The sequence below is a fragment of the Grammomys surdaster genome, unplaced genomic scaffold (assembly GCF_004785775.1).
Source record: "Grammomys surdaster isolate TR1022 unplaced genomic scaffold, NIH_TR_1.0 371, whole genome shotgun sequence".
Taxonomy (NCBI): Eukaryota; Metazoa; Chordata; class Mammalia; order Rodentia; family Muridae; genus Grammomys; species Grammomys surdaster.
Genome location: NW_021604790.1, coordinates 2118457 through 2140233, shown reverse-complemented (window position 1 = coordinate 2140233; position 21777 = coordinate 2118457). Strand labels below are relative to the sequence as shown.

The window sequence follows — 21777 nt, the reverse complement described above, 5'->3', positions numbered from 1 at the left end:
TTCCTCCTCCTATCTGCAGATGAGGCTCCTTCTAAGTGCTTATACCTGGGAGCTGGTGAGCATCAGGGGGACCATGGACTCAGGGACTTCATGATCAATCTACATGACTCCACCAGGGACTTGTGTAGCCTTCAGCAGACACCCCTACCTCCCAAGACCTTGGGCATATGCTCTGTACAAGCACCACAGTCTCTCAGTGAGAATGCTCATGGGGTCTAGGTGCTTGCCCTAGGGCAGGAGAAGACACTAAAACATTAGTCTTTTGATCCCCAGAACAACCACTACCACCCCCAGAGTGTATGTGGTTCAGGGGATCTGTGTTCCTCCCCACCTGGAGTTCTTCAGGAGGGAATGGTGACACACATCACCCCACCATTAGCACCGCAGATTCTCTGAGGCCACCTGTACAGCAGAACCTAGTCCTCAGCCCCAGGATGGAATGGGAGGCTGGGAAATGTAGTCTTCCTCTGTGCTGTGGATGAATGAGCAGCACGCAGAAGATCTCTGTGCCACTGAGCATGGACTCTGGGGGGTGGTTTGTTTAAGAAGCTCCCCAGGTGACACAAATGTGGGACCAGGTTTGCCGGACACTGTTAATCCCCCCCCATAATACCCCCACACTTTTGGGATGGATGGAACTTCTTTTTAGCTTCCAATCTGCATCAAAATAGTTTCCTAAATCAAAGACAGATAATCTGAAAGAAGTTATTATCCTCTCCCCTTTTTTTGAGACAGGATCTTTACACAGCCCTGGCTGTCCTGGAACTCACTATGTAGACCAGGCTGACCTATAGCTCACAGAGATCCACCTGGTTCTACATCATAGGATTAAAGGCATGTGCCATGACACCTGATCTTTTTCCTTATTAGTTTTTGTTTGTTTGTTTGTTTTAAATTAGTTTTTTAAAATACAATTTAAAAAATTGACACCTAGCAAGTGTGCCATTTTACAGTTGAGGGCATTCTCATCTACCTGTTACTCTTTTATTATTATTATTTTAAAATTTTTATGAATATGAGTACACTGTCACTGTCTTCATACACACCAGAAGAGGGCATCAGATCCCATTACAGATGATTGTGAGCCACCATGTGGTTGCTGGGAATTGAACTCAGGACCTCAGGAAGTGCAGTCAGTGCTCTTAACCACTGAGCCATCTCTCCAGTCCCCATCAGTTCCTCTTAAACACAACCAAGCTGTAATTTATGTTGTGTTTTGAGGCAGTGTCTTATTATGCATCACAGACTAGCCTAGAACTTGGAATTCTTCTACCACAGCCTCCTAAATATTGGGATTTCAGGTGTGTGCTACTCTGTAAGGTTTGAAAGTCTGCCCGGATGAACTTTTTTGAGCATACCCTGCTGTTTGACTGCCTGAGGGCACTGCTTATCCTAATCTTTAATGTGTTAATGTATGCATGGTCTGTGTTCTTGTAGATGCAGTCTCTCTCTCTCTCTCTCTCTCTCTCTCTCTCTCTCTCTCTCTCTCTCTCTCTCTGTGTGTGTGTGTGTGTGTGTGTGTGTACGCTCTTGCCTGTGTGAACCTCCACAGCCCAGAGGTCTACATCAGTGTCTTCTTGTAGTTTTGAGATGGTCTTTTACTGAATCTAGAGATTGATGTTTTGGCTAACATGTTCCTGGGATTCACCATCCTCACTCCACTCTAGTACTGGGGCTACAGACGTGCAAGGATGTTTTTCTGAGGGACCTGAATTCGGGTCCTCTTGCTTACACACCAAACACTTTCCCTACTAGGCCATCCCTCCAGTAGATGGGAGGAAGGGGAAGCCAGAGGAGAAGCAAAGGGACTGGGGAAAGGTTACAAAAAGAAGAAACATTCTCCTCTTCGGGATCATATTTCCATGCATGCAAATCCTTCTAGAGATTTCCAATAGCAGTTAAAGCCCCTGCATAAAGATTTACCCTGCAGATTTAAAACAACTAGAGGAAGAGAACTGGTTTGGTAAATGGAGGCACACTTATATGCTGGAATACTACACAGCTGAGAAAGTTTATTGTACAGAGTCTGCAGAGCATGGAGGGATGCTTATGAGAGAGAGCGTGGGGTGCGAGTGAGATGACCCCTCTGTAAACCGAGCATCTGCAAACATAAGGCGGAGAGGGGAGGATTCTGCAAGCTCAGTCAGAGTGTCAACAGGGCTTGCCGAGGCTACACATGATCCTAAAAACATCGGCCTCCCTTCTTTTGTATTCTCCCTATATTTCTGTTTTATATTCTGAACACCTTCCTTCCCAACATCTTATTTTTCAAAACAGAATAGAAAAAGGAAAAAAAAATAGTTGAGCCAGTCTGCCTTTCTCTCACTCAGCAGGTCTGGATTTAGTGTTCTCCTCTAGTAAGTAGAGTCTAATGTCTTCCCGTCCTGTCCCCTCCCTCCTTCCTACCCACTCTGGTTTCCTCCTCCTCCTCTCCCCCAGCCTCCAGACCCCATGAGGAGTAACCCTTCTGGACAGGGATGATAAGAAGCCTTCCTCCAATGTCTTCCCAAAGTGAGGGATACAGGGCCTTGGGGAAGGAGAATGGGAAAACAGCTGATCCCTGGCTGCCTTGGGCTGGCTGTCACCATAGTGTGCCTGAACAGGGAGGCATCAGGAAGCTCCTACTAGGACCATGGTGTCATGATCAGAGGTCTAGGGAGCATATAGGTCTTCCCACAGTGAAGGAAGGGAGGGAGGAAGGGAGGAAGGAAGGGAGGGAGGGAGGGAGGGAGGGAGGGAGGGAGGGAGGGAGGGAGGAATAAAGGAAGGAAGGAAGACTCTAGCTAAAAGGGGCTGAGGATTCATCAGGCCTAAGTGTTGGAATCGGTGGGTCACTTGTTAGAACTATGGAGTCCCGGGCCCTGCCCTAGAGATTATTTGGGTGAGTCTTGATGGGTCTGCAGAATTTTGTTTTGATTATTTTCTAAAGGGTCAGGATGCAGGTGTTTCCTAGACACACATATGATGTCTCCTCCACAGCACCTGATGCAGGAGAATTGGAAGGACGTGAAGGTGGGATCTGCCAAGGATGGGAGGCGGGACTATTGTTGGGTATCCGTGCCCAGGGGATTTTCCGGAACACACACAAACCCAGCACTCATCTGTGGAGCCTTGCCAGGCCCTGCTGAAGGCCGGCATCCATTGACTCTTCCCAGGGATTAGGATATGTGGGGAAGTTCCAGCCTCTGGCTGCAATTGTTAAGTACCATCCTGGGCTCCAGGGTCCACAGACACTTCTCCTTCTGGTGCATGCAAGGGAGGCGGAAGGAAGGTGGACAGAGCCGTGGACTGTGAGTAGAGCTGCGAATCCATGCGAACTCAGCTGTACAGCTTCACAGTGCCTGACCGATCATGAGGCATCCTGCAGTTACACAGAGATGAATTCGGAGAAGGCCAGTTCCTCCGTAGACATCTGCAGGGGAGGGGGTGCCATGACGTCCTCCTCGCTGCTGTCCAGGAAACCGGCTGCCTCTTCCTCTATAGACTGGAGAGATGACAGTGAGGTTGAAAGGCGGAGCCTGATGGTGAGGAGATCTCGCTAGCTTTTCTAGTGTCATCCGCAGGGGGCGCTGCAGAGCCTTCCCCAGCCCCGTCTCATCTCTGTGTGGTGTAAGCTTTTTTGAGACAAGGTCTCACCAGGTAGCCTGGCTTCCCATTCCCCAGCTCCTTCCTTGGACCACAGACTCCCAAACATTACAAGCACAGGCCACCATGCCTGACTCAGATGGGAGCTGTTTAAACGGACACCTAGTAGCTATTAAAAGGGTTTTCTGAACATGGAAAAGGAAACCGTGAAATTTGGAGGTTGACAAAATGGTGTGGGCGTATGGCTCTGACAGGCTAGGTGGACCAATGTGGGAAGTTAGCTTCTGGGGAAGAGGATGCTGAGGAAAGAGCCCTCCCCGCCTTGTCCTTCCTATCGCAGAGGTGTCAGATGGTGTGGCTTCCAGAGCCCTTCTGCCCACACCTGGCTGAGGTTCTGTGTCTCAGGAGAAGACACAGCAGAAGGGTTGGGGTTTCTGAAAAGTTCGGGAGACACGGCAAGGTCTATCGTCAAGTCTTCAGGGATCCAGCCATTCCCCGGCGGCTGTAAGAGAGATTTGATCAAAACTCAGAACAGGCCGTTCTTGGCAGAATACATGGTTTAGAGTCAAACCTGGAATAGTCAGAGAGAAAGGACACAGCTCTGTGGTCACACAATATTCTACATGTGGGTGTTCCCTTGGCAAGCTGTGAACTCTCGGGACCTTGGTCTCCTCTGCCATGAAATGAGAATACATGTTTTTTCCTCAGGGTCATAATATCCAGATAACATTAATTTTAAAGGCAAGGCCTCAATATATAACCCTGACTGACTTGGAACTGGCTATGTAGACTAGGCTGGCCTTGAACTCACAGAGATCCAGGTACTTCTTGGATACTGGGATTAAAGGCACATTTCTCAGTTAGGATTCTCAGGAATCCTAGTGTGGCCTTGAACTTATGTAGCTGAAGATGACTTTGAACTTACTTCTTATCCTCTTGTCTCTACTTTGTTGAGTGTGAGTGTTACAGATTGTGCACCACCACACCCAGTTGCTGCTGACTTGCTACCAAGTGAGCTACAGTCAGTTCCCAAATGGGTTGTTTTAATTGTATTGTTTCTTTGCTTGTAACCACAGAGAACAGCAGGCTGTCAGCTCTTTTTCATGGGCCTCAAAGATTCACCAAATACAAACAGCACAGGAGACATTTGCTCTGTGGCTGACCCATACTTAGGGATGAAAGCTGGTTCCTTTTCTGGAGTCTGGGGGATCAGCTTCCGGCAGTGCAGATGGCTGGATTGCTCTAACCCTTGCACTTCAATGCGGGCTATGCAGCTTCACAGACCCTGGAGAGTTCGGTCTACTTCTGATTTTCTCAGGCTGGGTTACTTGTGGACATAGAATTCCTTCTCTGTGTCTCTGCTGCTGTGTCTACACAATGCAGGAAATAATACCGCCTGTCCTGACAGGAAGGACAAGGGACCAAGCACACACTGCCCTCTGATACCTCTGTCTCTATCATGGGTACCCCTGGCTTGCCTTGAATAGCAATCCTCCCTCCTCAGTCTCCCGAGTGTTGGATGTCAGGTGTGGGCCACCACGAATGTCTAGTTCCTTTGGCTCTCTTACAGGACAAGTGTCCTCTTCCTTCTTTGATGCAAATGTGTGCAAAGAAAATCCCCAACCCCTCCTATTCTTCTTCCAGCCTCTGCCAAAGACTGGAGAATGCCAAATAAAATAAATAAATAAATAAATAAATAAATAAATAAATAAATAAAAATCAAGCAAAGCGCACATCCTCCGCTGGCTATGTTCTGGTGGCTGTGGCCTCTGACCTTTGAGGAACCCATTTCTAACCTTCCACTGAAAGGGGCTGCTACTCAGAGACCCTCTGCTCACTGCCCCGGGCTCTCTCTTGTCCCTATCTACCTCTGCAGGGGGAGTTCAGGTGCCCCAGGTTGGAAGCAGCCCTGTCCAGAGGGGTTGCAGTGGGGAGCCAGGCCCCATTGTGGGCCTTCCCAGAAGGCTGGGCTCAGAAGGTGACCTATGGTGGCAGTCCTACACGCAGCACACCCTGCCCTCCCACCTCACGACTTTTCCCTTACTCCCCTCAGCCACTGTTGGCCTTGTTCCACTTCCTGAGACAAAAAACAGCTGCTTCCTAAATCAAGAAAGAGCCCGTTCCCACCGGCCCTCCCTTCAGGTTTGGCTGGAGCCTTTTGTCCTTACTGGCGCCAGGAAAGACAATGATAGCCTCCACTTTCCTGACTCCATGTTTGTGGGAATAGGAGTAGGAAGTAGCTGAGAGGCTCTGGGGTAGGGCATCAGGCAAGGTGAGATGGGATTTTTGTTTCATGAATACAGTTCTGCAGCTATCTCCCCTGGGGGTGGAGGGTGGGGGTAGGCACTGGCCTGGGAAATTTCTTTCTTCCTTTGGAGCTCAGCAAAGGGTAGCCTTGGGCAGCTTGGTTCCCCAGGAGGACGGCACAGGAATCTCTGTACTGTCCCTTATTCCCCCAGGCTCTTTGAGGATGCCACTGAAAACTGGGTCCTTGATCAACTAAGCCAGCATATTCTCAGGACTACTGGAGGACCAGAAACAATGTTCTGAGTAATAAGGATAGAGAAATCTGGGGCTGGAGAGATGGCTCACTGGGTCTGGTTCCCAGCACCTGCACGATGGCTGACAACTGTCTGTGACTCCAGTTCCAGGGGACCCACACACTTTTCTGACCTCCATGGACACCGAGCACAAATGTGGTCTGGAGACACACATGCAGGCAGAACGCTCATACACATAAAACAAATCTTTAAAAAGAATTGGGAAATCTGAGTGCTGCTGTGTGAGTTTGGGTTAGACCATCGTACTCTCTGGGCCTTAGTTTCTTTTGTAAACATCCACTGGAGTCATGTTTGAGGGGCTCTTGAGCTCTGGTGTGTTGTGGGGTCCCTAGCCCCAGACCTGAAATGTTGGGTTGGAAGTAGAGCCTGGGAGATCGACTCTCCAACACTGCTGCCAGGTGTGAGGGGCTCAGAGTTGACATCAATGCCAGACCCAGGATCCATAGGTCCCTTCTTGTTCCAATGTTGGTGTCTCCTGATTCTAAATGAGCTGGGAAGATGTTATAGCCAGGTGGAAAGATGCCCACATGCTTCTCTGTGCCCTTGCCTGACACCAGATGGGAAGCAGAGCTGATGATGGATACTGAACGTAGTTCACACCCTAAAAGTAGACTCCTGAGACTCCCACATATTCCTTCAAGGCTGGGAGCAAGCTCTGGGTGGGCACAGAGATGGCCCTCGAAGTCTGACCTCAGTCCTAGATGGGATGATCTCAGACTTTGGCTTCCTGGGTTCTTACCGAGGTTTGAAGGTAGACCTTCTCGTTTTTCTGCGTCTGCGAAGCCAGCCAAACTGAAAGAGATCCAGAAAGAGATCCTTGAGGCCAGGAAGAACTTAAGCCCTTCCCAGAATGCACAGATTTGTGTCACTGGTGTATGAGGGCTTCCCAGAGAGAGCTGAGAGGTCCTGAAGCAGGGAGCCCTAACTCAGCCCTGTAGGAAGGAGCCGACCTTTGGGATCTGTGTGAGCTAGAACGTGATCAAGGAAACTGTTCACCTCTCGAATCTGAGCATCACAGGGGACATCGGCAGCTTGGGTCTTAACTGTCCCGTTGGATGCTTGGTCCCTAACTTGGCACTGTTGAGAAGTGGTAAAACTTGTAAGAGGCGGCATCTAGGAGAGGTCTTGGGCTATTGGGGCGTGTCTTTGAGGGGGCTGTGGGACTCTCTCTGTTTCCTTTTTACTTCCTAGTCATGAGGCAGGTAGTTTTGGTCTCACCACGATGTATCTTTTCAGAAGACCAAAGAAACAACCAACCCACACGGATCTCCTTGGCCTGTGCCACCTAGCACAGAGGCCACACTTGTCACCCAGCACCGGAATGTGGTCATTTGCAATTATACCTAAGCTTCCAAAGGCTCATCATGAGAAAAAGAATGTAGGGTGTGATCTTCAAGTTCCATTAAGGTTTTGAGATGGGGTCTGGCTGTATTGCTCAGGCTGCTTGCTCTCAGGTTCCTGACTCAACTGCTCCTCCTGCTTTCATCTGGGTAGCTGAGACCACAGGCTTACAACTGCAATGTTTTTATCACCACCACCACCACCACCACCACCACCACCACCACCACCACCACCACCATATATACAGTGTTCTGCCTACATGCATGCCTGCAGGCCAGAAGAGAGCACCAGATCTCATTACAGATGGTTGTGACCCACCATGTGGTTGCTAGGAATTGAACTCAGGACCCCGGGAAGAGAAACCAGTACTCTTAACCTCTGAGCCATCTCTCCAGCCTTCTTTAATGTCTGAATATTAGTTCCATGTTGAATTGACATGACAGGTATATTGAATTAAATAAACTGTTTTCTTAAAATCAACTTTGCTAGCTCCTTTGTTCTGTTTGCTTCTTGTTTTTTTTTTCTTCCTTACTTTAATTATTTAGAGTCTCAGATATTCAAGGCTGGTATTGAACACACTACGTATCCAAGACTGGCCTTAAGCGCCTGACCTTCCTGCCTCCCCATCCCAAGAAAGGCATTTTCTTTTAACTTTCATGTCAGGAAATTCCCACTCCCCATTTTAATTGTTCTTCCCAGTGCTGGCTTCTCACAGCTAAGTTGTTGTTGTTGTTGTTTTTGTTTGTTTGCTTCTTTGTTTGGTTTGGTTTTTCAAGACAGAGTTTCTCTATGTAGCCCTGGCTGTCCTGGAACTCACTCTATAGACCAGGCTGGCCTCAAACTCAGAAATCCTCCTGCCTCTGCCTCCCAAATGCTGGGATTAAAGGCGTGTACCACTATGCGCAGTGAACAGTAAGGCTGTCAGACGCCTTGAAGTCTGCTTGTCTTACCGAGGCTGAGGCTGATGACAGCACAGATGTGCGGTGAGCCTCCCCCTCCCCTCTCCCCCTCAATCACTTACCTTTCTTTCTCCACCGGAGCATGTGGCTGCCAAAGGCAATTAGTCCTGCACCCAGCAGCAGAGACAAGAGTACCAGGACTGGAGCCATCATGCGGACCGTTGGGATGGACACACTGGAGGAGAGACGGAAGGAGCCTGTTGGCTGTTTGTTATCAGATCAGCTACTTACATCTTTGAATCCCACCCATAAGCTGAGAAAGTCAACCTGGAATCTAAGTCAACCAGGCTAAGACTGCCAGGGTACTCAGACCCCAAATCCAGGCTTCCTGGCTTCAAACCCTGGTCTTAACACTTAAGGGACAGGTGACTTAACCTTCCAGACCACCAGTTCCACCTCCTGTGAAGCAGGGATGTGAGGACCATGTGTTGGGAAGTTTCAGGTTCTTAGTATAAAGCCAGGCGGGGTTATTCATGACTGTAATCCCTGCGTTTGGGAAGTGAAGGCAGGCAGGTTGGGAGCTAAGAGTCATCCTTCGCTACACAGGGAGCTGGAGGACAGCCAATAGCACAGGGCTCAGGACAAAGTAGACAGAGAAACCCTGGAGCTGGGGTGGCTTGAGCAGGAAGAAAGGGGAGTTCGGGGATCGAGGTGGCCCCTTCACCTCAGATGGCCTTGTATGTCCAGTGCAGTAGGGCTGCTGTTTGAGAGTCCTCAAGATGAAAATGAGGTCTGCAATCTGCCCTCTGAGTCAGAGGCCATGGCCAGGGATAAGAGGATGTGTCTTTGTGGAGGGAAGAGAATGACCTTGGGTCCCCTGGACTCACCTGGGCTTGGAGACGCTGCTGGCTGCAGCCCTGGAGTCCTTTGGTGTGGTGAGGGGCAGCCAGATGACTGGGCGGGAGCTCCCTGCATGAGGAGAGGTCGCTGTGTGAGGAGACCTCCCTGCATATGGAGAGCTTCCTGGGGGAACCTGGGAGGTTCCTGCAGATCGGGTTGGGGTTGCTGTGTGAGGAGAGCTCCCAGCATATGGAGAGATTCCTGAGGGACCCTGGGAAGTTCGTGTAGACCAGGCTGGGGCCGCCTCGGTGAATACAGGGGCTTTGACCCCTGTCTTCCCCTGTTTGGCCGTGACGACTGTCGAGTGGAGACCAGAAGAAGCTACAAGTCCAAAAGCAATGCTTCAGCACTTTCCCTGACCCTTAGCCCCTCCCAGACTGACCTTTGAACATGAACCTTCCCAATCTCAGGACATCCTCAACTAAAACCCTCCCCAGGAGGCAAGCAGAGGCCTAGATGAGGCCTCTTTGAACAAGAAGACCCAGGCCAGGTACATCTACACATAAGCTATTTGTCTTTGAGAGGACCCTACCCCCAAGACCCTGTTCTACACCACTCCCTAGACACCTCCCTGATTCTCTTAGTCCAGGCCAGGGTCACTTCCTCTCTGACCAAAGAGCACGTCCTCCATGCTGCCCAGCACAGGCCTTCTGACTTCTATTCTTCAGCAAGACCTGACCTCCTTCAGCTGCCAAAGACTCAGCAGGGAAAGGCGGGAAAGATGAGGCCAAGGCCCAGCTCACCCAGATCTTAGAGGAAGAGCTTTGGGCTCATTAGTAGCCACTTCCCATTTGACCCTGAGCATTGTGGCTTGGTTTTGGGGAACATCTGGGTGGCCCTCACTGTGTATTTTCTGGAGTGGGGGAGGGGCAGGAAAAGGCATTGACTCACTCAGTTCTGGGAGCTGAGTCTGCCAGGCTTTTGCCTTGGGCTGCAGGCTCCATGTAGGTGTAAGAGGCTGGAAGGAGGGGGTGGGAGAAGGACAGCAGGTGCCAGCAGGGACAGGACTGTCCCTTTTTCCTAGAGGAAAGGGAAAGGCTGCTCTCAGGGGAGGCAGACATTGCTATAGTGGGCAGCTTCCCCCCACCCCCTCAGCAGAAGTGCCATCCTTGACTCCAGCTAATCAGAAGCCATACTGGCGGGTCCCAGCGGGTCCCAGGTCTTCCCCACCTGCTGTCCACACCGGACTCTCATTGGAACATGTGTGTCCCTTGCCCCAGCCCGCTCCCTTCATGCTCCTTTTGCAGGGACACCTGTACACCTCTGATCCTGTCGCCTCTTGCTTGGGAGCAGTCAGTGTCCCCCAGCAGCCGTGAGCTGGAATGCCATCTGCTTACTTAGTGTGTCTCTCAAGGCCTTTGAGACTCAGACTTCAAGTCATCTGGTCAAAGTTATCCGTTTCCCATGCGGGACTCACCGAGCCACTCAGAGATGCCCTGTGTTCAGGGTCACCGTTTCTACCGCTGTGCCTTTGCCATGTTGTCTCCCTGTGAAACCGTTCTCTTACATCTCTGCCTAAAGCCTGTCCCCCATCCCCTACCCCACTCCGCTTTCCATCATCAGATCAAAAGTTAAGCCCCAGTAATACGGAAGAATTCACCTTTCCTTGTGTACCCCAGTATCCTGTGCTTGCCTCCAGGGGAGCGAGTGCCCACTTTGACTAGACTATGACTTTGCAGGGTCTCCTATGGCACTGGGATTTCTCAAGGGCTAGCATCCCTGAGTCTCTCTGACCACTCCCAGCCTGGTCATTCCGGGCTTGCTGTCTAGTCTCTGTTCTAAGGTGTGCCTGGCACATGTTTTTTTCCTAAGTAGCTGACATAATCTTCTGTAAATAAAAAACAGTTTCTATTTGGTGTGTTTCTAAGTTGCTGTCCATTGCCTTGGGTCTCAGAGGATAAGGGATGGAGGAAGCAATTGTACGTGTGCTCAGCCTCACTCGGCCCTGGAAGCAGCTGCTTCACTCTGGACTGTTAACTCTTCAGGAAATCTGGGAGCTGGTTGTTAAATGACTGGCAGGTAGAAATCGTGCTGCCAAAATAGAAACCCATAAACAGTATAGATCTTGCTAAAGCAGAACATGCTTTCACCTGTGTCTGCTTCAGTGAAATCACCTGTGTCTGCTTCAGTGAAATATTCCTTCACGAGTTTGCCTTAGCCTTTCACCTGTGTCCATTTTAGGAAAACGCCTCCTTCCTGTGTTTGTTCCAGCAAGCCAGTGTCCCCAGGGGCCATGGGGCAGCCACTTGCACAGCCCTCATCATTGTTAATATAAACTGTCATTAGAAGCCAGCCAGCTCTGACTTGGGAGGATGAGAACACTTGGATCACACACAGAAATGTGACTGAGATCTGAGGGAAAGGACAGACGCAAGCGTCTCCAAGCTAGAGCACACTAAGCTGGGTGTGGTGGCGTAGGACCTTCGTCTCAGCACTCAGGAGGCAGAGACAGGTAGATCTCTGTAGATCTAGCCCAGAGAGGGCTACATAGTGAGATGCTGTGTCTAAAAAGTAAAATAAATAAAAAAAATAAAGACAATGCTAATCAAACCATCTAACTAAAGGGTAAAATAGACAAAAAAAATCAAGTAAAGACAGCGGTAATCAAAATTAAACAGTTTTGCACTGATGAGGGCCGGAGTTAATTGGAGAACCTTTCAGATAACAGAGCCTACTTTCCGGTGTTGCTTTATTGTTACAGCATTAGGAATGGAACCCTGGGTCTCACATGTGCCAGGCTAATGCTCTCCCCTTGAGCCATGCCCTGTCTCCATGAGGCTTTGATATTATCGTGACTGTACAGCTTGCTTCTATTTTCATGCATTGTAACAGAGACCCACTGGTGATAGAGAACCGGCTCTGAGGACAGACCTGGGCTTAGGATGGGTCCTGGCTCCTGGGCCCATCTGTTTGAAAGATGGCAGTGATCTGGGTTTGAATCCTGCCTGCTCTGCTTCCTCAACCTTAGGTCAGAAGCTGAGAGTCTTGGCGTCTCCGTGCCCCATTTGTGAAGTGATCATATGGAGAACTACCTAGCTCTCACAGACCTGAGACAGGGCTGCCTGTACCCTGGCCCCTCTTGTCCTTTTCCTGGGTTTCCCCAGGATATAGAAGTGAAAAGAGTGTACAGAGAACATTAGCCTGATGATGCCAGTGCATGGTTAGGGGACACTGTGGGCCGGGTCTGGGGTGCAGCCATAGCTGGCCTGGCCTCGGGAGGCTATGGGGGATATTTGTGACACAGGGAACATGCAGGTCCTTCCTTGTCCCCTGCGATGGTCATCTTGTCCCCATCCCATGGTCGTCTCCCTTAACATGTGTAGGCCAAGAATGACAAGTATAGCTCCTTTGTGCTCTATGAGAACCTAACAGGCAGACTCGCCAGAACAGAGGCACACTGAGGCTTCCTAAGTTGTCCCCAGTGCTCAGCAGGTGTCCCTACTGACTCCCCAAGTCCTGGAGAGGCCTTGTGAGGTTGGTACTGAGGTTGGTACCAAGACTGCCCCCTTCTGTTGGGGAAACTGAAGCCACGGTCCAGATGCTCTTGCCCTCGGCTCCCCTATACCCCCTCACCCCACCTCCCAGGCAGGGGGAAGAGAGTTGTTCATTACCTGGAAAGACAGTGAGTGTGACCTCAAAAGACTCATCGAGGCCCAGTCTGTCAATTCCACACCAGTACTTCCCTGAATCCTTCAGGGTAAGGTCCCTCATGGTCACGGTCATCGAGAGCTCTTGGGGGTTGTCTCGGATGGACATCATGCCTCGCTCCTGGTCCTGACTTGTGTAGACAATGTCACTGCAGCGGGGCAACAGAATGCCACCTCGCCGGCACCAATACTTCCTGTACTCCTTCATCTTCTCCTCATAGGTACACTCCAGGGACACGGTGTCACCTTCAAACCCACTGATCTCCTTTGGGCCCTTCAGGGCTTCATAACCTGAAAATGCAGCGTGAAAGGGAGATGGGATTTCCACGGATCCAAGCACCAGGACAAGAACAGACGTTCCCATCTCACGGGGAGGAAGGCAGTCTTTCTGTTAGAACATCTTGGGCACCCCATAAAACCCCAGGGTTTTCCCTTCCTCTGGGGAACCTTAGAACAAATGTGTCATTTGAGAGACACAAGCCAAGTTGGCCATATGGCTCAAGGGGTAGAGGTGCTTGCTGCTAAGCCTGAGTTCAAACCTCCAGAAGGAGAGAACAGACTCCCAAAAGTTATCCACTGACCCACCTCATGCGTACTACAGCACTCATGTGCAAATGCACGCTCTATGTGTATGCATACGATAAACCCATGGAACAAAAAACCTAAAAACAGTATGAGTGAATTTTATATATTATTAAGGGAAAACCAAGCAAATGTGGCCAATTGAGCAACTCATGTCTGTTCTAAGATGCATTCTGATGAGCCCAGCCCGGTGGGCACTCTTAAGATCCCAGCTACGTAGAATCAGAGCAAGTTCAAGGGCAGTCTTTCTGAAGTATAAAACGGGAAGAGGGGTGGGGCTATAGCTTAGTGGCAAAGCACTCATTTAGCGCGCTCCAGGGCCAAGGTTCCACCCCTACTCCAAGCACTGCCAAGAAGAAAGAAAAGATAAAAATTACAAAAGTAAAGAAAGCTTCCTTGTGGGTGACAGTCAGTTACAGTTCAACCCTTTGCCCTCTTGCAGTGAATGCACATTTTATAAATATGTATGTGCATATGTATGTATGTATGTATGTGTATGTATGTGTGTATACATATATATACATACATATACTTCAATACTCTCTCTCTCTCTCTCTCTCTCTCACACACACACACACACACACACACACACACACTCAGCAGTAAGAGCTCTTTCAGTGAAAACCCAATAACCTGATTTTGACCCCCTGCAAGTGGAAGGGGAGAACCCAAATGTATTCTGACCTTTCACACACACACACACTCCCTCTCTCCCTCCTCTTCTTTCTCTCTTACACACACACACACACACACACACACACACACACACACTAATAAAATTAAAAAGTAAAGCAAGAAAAGAATTAAAGCAAAGAAAGAAAAGGTAAACTGAGGAAGAATCCAACAAAGTTAGCTGAGCTAACAGGGAAGTGGATGAGCGCCGCTGCCCCACAGTCACAGAGGCTTTGCTCCATTTACACCTGCAGAGCCAGGGAACCCAAGGGAGAAAGACCCTGGGTCCGAGCACAAAAGTAGCAAGTGCTGGGCTCAGGGCTGCTGAACTGAAGATGGGTTGTCTGGAGTGAAATAGAGAGCTATTCCACCCCACCCCCATCTCCTCACGGTGTGGAGGGAAAGAGTAACTACAAACCACAAAAGCGAGCTCAAGCCTGCATCTATACACCCCTCCATCCCTGCCACCTCCGTCCCCCCCTCACCTGGGAGCACCAGGCAGCCCCACAGCAGCACCAGAGGCCTCATGCTGGATGCTGGACACTGCAGATGCCTGCAATGGGGAACTCTTCCGAGTGTTAGCTTCTGCCAGAGTGGAACCAGGAAGGGAGGGGTGGGGGCGGGTCACTATGTCCAGCTCTGCCTTGGAGGTCCTTCAGCTTTTTTCTTTACTCTGTTCCCCCTGCTACCCAGTGCCAGTTACCACAGCCTGCAGGCCCATCCAAATTCCAGCCCCTACTTAGCCTTAATCTGTGACTTGCTGGTGTAATTCAGGAATCTCAGGCTCTGATGGGAAAAACTTGTATCATGGCCTTTGGGAACCTCTGATATATTGTTTTGCCTTCTATTAAGAATTCCCAGAGGTGTGCATAACCTGACACTGTTACTCTAAGAATCACACACAAACTCTGGTGCAATCAGTTATTGCTGATATTCCCAAATACTTCACTAATGGGGAAGTTATTAGTTTTTTGACCTGCCCTTGGATCTGAGTATTAAAGTACTAAAAATGGAAGCATATTTGTTGACTGAAAATTTGTTTAAAGCTATTTTCCTATTTTTAGCATTTTAATTTAAGCTTATTTTTTCCATTTTATTTATTTTTTATGTGCATGAATGGTTTGCCTGCATACATCTGTGCAATATGTGTGCACAGTTCTCACAGCGTCCAGAAGAGGGCGCTGGATTTCCTGAGGCTGAAGTTACAGGTGGCTATGAGCCACCATGTGAGTGCTGGGAATGGAACCAGGGTCCTGGAAGAACAACCTGTGCTCTTCACCGCTGAGGCACCTCTCCAGCACTCTAGTTTTAGTTTATTAAATATTTAAAGTTATATTTTCAGAGGACTACTTTGTAGAGTCCACCTTCAACCTTTTCATGGAGCCCAGGAATCCAACTGAGGTCACCAGGCTTGTATGGCAAGAACCTTTTACCCTCTGAGCCATCTTGTCGGCCCTTGTTTATTGTAAACGCCTGAATTTGTTTCCTATGCATATGAGCCATTATTCTGTGAGAGAGAGAAAGAAAGAGAGGGAGGGAGGGAGGGAGGGAGGGAGGGAGGGAGGGAGGGAGGGAGGGAGAGAGAGAGAGAGAGAGAGACAGAGAGAGAGACAGAGAGAGACAGAGAGAGAGAGAGACAGAGAGAGAGAGAGAGATCTGAAAGCTTCTTCACACTGCTGAAGTGGACAGGGGTAAAAAATTGAAAGATCAATGATGCAGGCCTTCCGATCAGCAGCTCATTGTCTGGGACGCAGTACCGCCATTGGCCACCGGGCGGCAGCGCAGGCAGGGCTGGGGTGAGCTCAGTGGGAGCCTTGGGCCAGTTGCTTTGAAAGGCGGGTCCCCTGAATTGTGGGCTTTGTGTGGCTGGGCACTTGCAAAAGTTAATCAGTGGCTTGTTTCCTCTCCGCAGACTTGCTTATTCCTTCAAGGGAACAGAACAAACACGCACGCTAGAGGGAGCTCTGAGCCATTTTCCAAAATAGCTGTCTTTGAGGCTTGCGAAGTCAGTATCGGGTCTAAGCAAATGTTTATACTAAACAGATATGTAAGAAAGAAGGGAAGGCAAAGATTGACGTGTTACTAGTAATCCACCTTCTGCCTTAGAAAATCACTCTTAATATTTTGGTATGTTTTCTTCCCATCCCTGGGGTGGGGTAGGAGTTGTTAAGGCGGTATTGTTGTGGGAGGGGAGTCGGTGCTTGTGGCTCTGGTAACAGAAGGCATAAGTGTTACATCTACTCGTTCTCACGTATAAATGCATATGAGCACATGCATGTCATGGCATGCTATGTAGGGCAGAGGGCAACTTGCAGGATCCAGTTCTCTCTTTCCACCACGTGGGCTCCTGGCATATACCACGGGTCATATTGTTTGGCTGCAAGTGCCTTTGTGCACATAGCCATCTCTCCAGCGTGAGGGCGCATGGCTTGATTACACAGTGACTGGCAGGCATTGCTGCTGTTTACTGACCTAGAATATCTCAGCATGAAACCCTACTGACCTCAGCCCAGAACACGAGTCCCTTTCCTGTGTATAAAATACCCAAGAAAAGTAGGTTTTTTTTTTCAGTTTGAAACACACACACACACACTTAAATTATTACCTACTCTGGCTTTGCATAGTATATTTCTGCATGTCTTTATTTCTAAATGTTTCTTGTTCTTAGTGTCTGACTTATTCATCATAGGCAGGGCAAGCGCTTGACACTTCATTAGATTTTTAGGGCTGTAGGACCTGGCCCCCGACATTTTGAAATATGTGCTTTCTAGTAATAAATTGTTTTCTTTTGATTTCTTCCCCCTAGCATAGGTGGGATATTATAATATTTAAACAATTAAGCATATGGACAGGCATATCATTTATGATTGCCGTTTCAGGGGAGTACAGGAGGTGTTACCAAGTGCTTCCTCATACAAATGGAGCATTGGGACTGAAGCTTGTCCTCCACACTCTCTTGCTGCATATTTGAACATCCATGACCTCCTCTCTCCCTGCCTTACACCTAGGCCAGGAGCTGACCTGGAGGACCCTGTTAAAAACAGATCTTCTAGAGGTTAGAGATGTGGCTCCTAGAGTAAGAGCAGTTGATTCCCAGCATCCAAATGGTGCTTTACAACCGTCTGTTAACTCCAGTGTCAGGGGATCTGATGCTCTCCTCTGCCTCCATGAATGCCAGGCACACTAATAGTGTACATACATACATACATACATACATACACACATACATATATGATGGCACAACACCCCTATACATAAAATAAAAATTTATTTAATATTCAACATTATGTGTATGAGTGTATTTGTCTGAGTGAGTTTCAGAGGCCAGAGCGCATCATACTCCCTGGTTACTGGAGTTTCAGGCTGTTACGGTGCCAGCCTGATGTGGGTGCTGGGAAACTTGGTTCCTTTGCAAGAACAGAAAGTGCTCTTAATCACTGAGGTATCTTTCCAGCACAGATAGCCACCCCTTTGTTTGTTTATCTACTGTGTGTGAATGTGTGCAGAGGACATGTCTGTATCACAGTTAGCAAGTGTGAACTAATGAGGAAACTTCTGGTTCCTTTGGAAAGTCAGTTATTGTAACTTTATTTTGTTTTCCAAACACCTATTTTTAATGATGGTTCTGTTTTGTTTTGTTTTTTTTTTTGAGACAGGATTTCTCTGTGTAGCCCTGGCTGTCCTGGAACTCACTCTGTAGACCAGGCTGGCCTCAAACTCAGAAATCCACCTGCCTCTGCCTCCCAAGTGCTGGAATTAAAGGCGTGTGCCACCACTGCCTGGCTTTAATGACGGTTCTTAAATGCTTTAACTTCCCTTGTAGCTCACTACCCACCAGAGGTAGTGGAAAAGAAAGGATCTGGGGGAAGTGAACCTGTTTAGAAAGGTTCTTTGGAGCAACTCCTGTCTGTTGTTTAGAAATCAGCAGTTCAGTTCAGTTCACAGGTCAGCAGCAGCAGCTCCAGCCACTCGCAAACGCTTCATGGATACACCAGCCGTCCAGTTCAGTAGAGTCGGATAGCAAACAGGAATCAGCAGCAGTGGCACTACTTAGCAGACACAACCAGGCCTCAGCAGGAGGGACCATGAGGGACACCAGGAGAGTTCTCGGCTGTGCCTCTCTCAGGGAAGTGAAGATCAGCGAAGACAAGAGACCCACAAGCATTGCACAGCTAGCTGTATAAGCAAGCCTAGCTCAGCCTCCATCACTGTCCGCCGAGTCCTCTTTAGTCCCTCCAAGCATCACGTGTCCTCCACAGGTCTTGACTCAGCATGTGTTTGTCTCAGCTGACATCACTCTGCCAATCAGCCCAAGTCCTAGGAAGCGGCAACAAACTGCAGCATACCACTAGAAGTTTTTTGGTGTGTTTCTCTCTATGGAGTCTCCACAAATGCAACTCAACTATGCAATGTAAGGCAGACTGATACATGCATGTTGTTAGGAAAGAAACTTTCATCATGTCCTTTCACCTGCTCGTTTTAGCAAAACATCCTTTCACCTGTGTCTGCTTCAGCTAAATCTTCCTTCATGAGTCTTCCCAGCAAAACACCATCCAAATGACTTTCCAAAGAACCGTTAAGTTTCTACTTCAAGTTATGTCAAAAGATGCACACCCTTAATCCCAGCACTTGGGAGGCAGAAGCAGGTGGATCTCTGTGAGTTCGAGGCCAGCCTGGTCTACAGAGTGAGTTCCAGGACAGCCAGGGCTATACATTGAAGCCCAATTTTGAATGGTTATAAACAAACAGACTTATTTATATATGAGTGCTCTGTCTGCATGTATGCCTGCATAGTCAAAAAGAGGGCATCAGATCTCATTATAGATAGCTGTGAGCCACCATGTAGTTGCTGGGACTTGAACTCAGGATCTCTGGAAGAGCAGTCAATGCTCTTAACCATTGAGTCATCTCTCCAATCCTCACTTTTTATCTTTCAATTGCTTATATATTGGTGTTTTGCCTGAGTGTGCACCATGGTAGTGTAGGGCCTGTTCAGTCCTGAAGAAGGCGTTGGGTTTTCCTGGCACTGAAGTTACAGATGGTAGTGAGTGCTGTAAATCACACCCAGATCCTCAGGAGGGAAAGCCTATGCTTCTAAATGTGGCTCCATTCCTCTCTCTAAGCCCTGGTGAATTTCCCAGCGCACACACCGAGTGCTGTGTTACAGCAAAGCCAAGCAGGTACTGCAGTGGGCAGGCTCCCAGGAAAATGAACAAGGAGGCTCAGTGTCATATGCCTAGTCCGTCCCCCTCCCTGACCCCCAATCATCAGTCAATCAGCCAAGGCTTGGGGAGAAGCCAAAAGTACCAACCCAAATGTGCTGGACTCTGTCCTATGGAAGGACACATCAGGAGTGGGAAGGTGCTTTCTCAGCAAAGACTGTGGTCTATGAGACGGGAAGCCATTAACGCTGGAGGAGTCTGTCCCAGACAGCTACCAGGCCTGCAGCAGATACCCTGTGGGAAGAGACTCCTGCGTGCTCAGCTCTTGCGATGTTGCAGTGCAGCAGAGCCCACACAGGTGTGATGTGTCTCTCACTCCACCCTCTGTACCAGCTTCCCCCCTCCCTGGCAGGTGCGAACTGTGTTTTAACTGGCGATACAAACAAACCTGAGAGTCTTTTAAAGTTCCTGTGTCAACTCTTCTAACAGTTTTCAGGCTAAGGAATGGAATTGCCTTGGTAACAGTGGGGAGGGCAGCCATGGCAGAGCAGTAAGCCCACCTCGCTCAGGGGCTGGCTGAGAGACAAGGGCTGGCTGAGAGAGAAGCTGTCAGCTCATACTGGTGGATTCTGCATCTGCGATTCAAACAAACGTAGATGGAGAATATTTGGGGGGAAAAAAGTTCAGGAAGCTAGATGCTGGCAAGATGGCTCCGAGGGTGAAGGCATTGGCCATGCAAGCCTGAGTGAGGATTTGAGTCGGATCCTCGGAAGCCTTATAGAGTAGGGGAGAGAATTGACCACACAGGGCTGTCCTCTGATATGCAAACTATGGCATGACCATTAGCGGTATAATCCAGTGACAGAGAATTTACCTAACGTGCAGGACCTAAGTTTGATCGTCAGCAACACACACATACACAGAGAAAAATGTACCAAAGATTAAAAATTGTAAAGGGATTTATTTTTTTATTTTGAATGTAAGAGTATTTCCTCATGTACACACATACATGGCCTGATGTCCAAGGAGGCCAGAAAGGGGTGTTGGATCCCCTGGAACTGGAGCTATAGGAGGTTGTGAGCTGCCATGTGGGTGCTGGGAACTGAACCTGATCCTTTGCAAGAGCAGCATGCTGAACCATCTCTCTAGCCCCAATTTAAAAAACAATTTAAAGTTCAGAGATCTTTAGAAAAGCAAACTTTGAATTTGCTACATGCTAAGCAGTACATACATATGGACAGAGTGACATGGACAGACCCCGCTGTTGGCCCCAGCACTTCATAGACCAGACCCTCAGCAACTCTCAGGCACTTGGGAGTAGGACATTGTTCGCTACACCTTTGTGTGTGTGTGTGTGTGTGTGTGTGTGTGTGTGTGTGTGTGTTTTGCCAAGGATCAAACTTATGTCCTGAACATGTGAGCTAAGTGCTTTATCACTCAGTTATACCCTCAACCCTCATTTTTATCTTTTTTTGGACTCTGCCTTGTAAGCCACCCAGACTGACCTTGAACCCACTCTGTACCCAAATAGGCCTTGAAATCGTAAGCCTTCTGCCTCAGTCTTCCAAATAGCTTTGATAAGGACCTATGCCACCAGCCCTGGCTCTTCAGACTTATGATGGCTGTGTCTCTAATGAACTTGTCATTATTTTCTAAGCTTACAGAAGAACAGCTATTGATTCAGTATTTTCTTTGTATTAGGTATTTGAAGCCATCGAGGGATGAGATGTGGACAAATTAAGGCAAATACAATGCTATTTCATAGGAGGGACTTGAGCATTCATGGTTTCTAATCTGGGAGAGGTGTACTAGAATCAACACTCCGTGGATACTGAGAGGTGACTGTATATTTAAAAATCTACTTAAGAACATTAACCCAGGCCCGAGCATAGAGCAGGTCACAGGCGGCAGCTCAGCACCCAACCCCAGAAAACTGAGAGAAAGAGGGACTCCCAGGAGCTTTAACTCAGGTAGCATCCCAGCTAAAAATGAATCACCCGTGATGTCTGCTGTTAGAAGTTCTAATCCAGATGCTGGCCTCTGAACTTATACTACTCAGACCTTTGAAGAGCCACTGACAAGAACATCAAACAGCTAGAGATTGACATCACTAATCTGAAGAAATCCCTTGTTTCGCTGTCTGAAGAGACCTCCTAAAATCGCAAAGATCCTTATTGGACTTGATTTACTCTATTACAATAGAAAAGGCTGTGTACAGCTCTTGACTGTGTACAGCTATTAAAGAAGAAGGTTGCCTTTACATAGACAAGACAAGGAGGGTTAAAGAGAGCATGAAACAGGTAGTGAAGGCCCTAAGAAAAATCAGAGAGAGAAAGAGACGGATGAATGCTGGTACAAGAATTGGTTTTCAGCCTCTCCAAGGTTGTCAACCCTATTTCCTCCCATCTTGGGACCATTATTTGGGTTC

At 48.6% G+C, this 21777-nt stretch overlaps 1 protein-coding gene across 4 annotated transcripts; it reads right to left on the bottom strand.

The window, feature by feature from the left end:
• Nucleotides 1-1987: 1987 nt before the first annotated feature.
• Nucleotides 1988-14789, bottom strand: Cd300lg (CD300 molecule like family member g). Of its 4 annotated transcripts, none has more exons than XM_028780538.1 (8): nucleotides 14673-14789; nucleotides 12898-13224; nucleotides 10178-10306; nucleotides 9274-9607; nucleotides 8509-8621; nucleotides 6886-6938; nucleotides 3968-4087; nucleotides 1988-3484 (listed from the first exon to the last, which is right to left on the bottom strand). In XM_028780538.1, exons 1-8 carry the CDS (start codon nucleotides 14713-14715, stop codon nucleotides 3368-3370), a joined length of 1236 nt encoding a protein of 411 aa, XP_028636371.1. In that variant the 5' UTR covers nucleotides 14716-14789; the 3' UTR covers nucleotides 1988-3367. The 4 variants fall into 4 exon arrangements, with proteins under 4 accessions (XP_028636371.1, XP_028636373.1, XP_028636372.1 ...); XM_028780540.1 differs by having other exon boundaries at nucleotides 9274-9355; XM_028780539.1 differs by lacking the exon at nucleotides 10178-10306.
• Between the last annotated feature and the right edge of the window lie 6988 nt (nucleotides 14790-21777).

Coding starts and splice junctions, on each gene's coding strand:
- Cd300lg (XM_028780538.1), bottom strand. CDS start 14,715: ATGAGGCCTCTGGTGCTGCTGTGGGGCTGCCTGGTGCTCCCAG. Junction 10,307..12,897: donor CACACTCACTGTCTTTCCAG/GTAATGAACAAC, acceptor CCTTTCCTCTAG/GAAAAAGGGACAGTCCTGTC. Junction 8,622..9,273: donor AGCAGCGTCTCCAAGCCCAG/GTGAGTCCAGGG, acceptor TCTCTCCTCCAG/TGTGTCCATCCCAACGGTCC.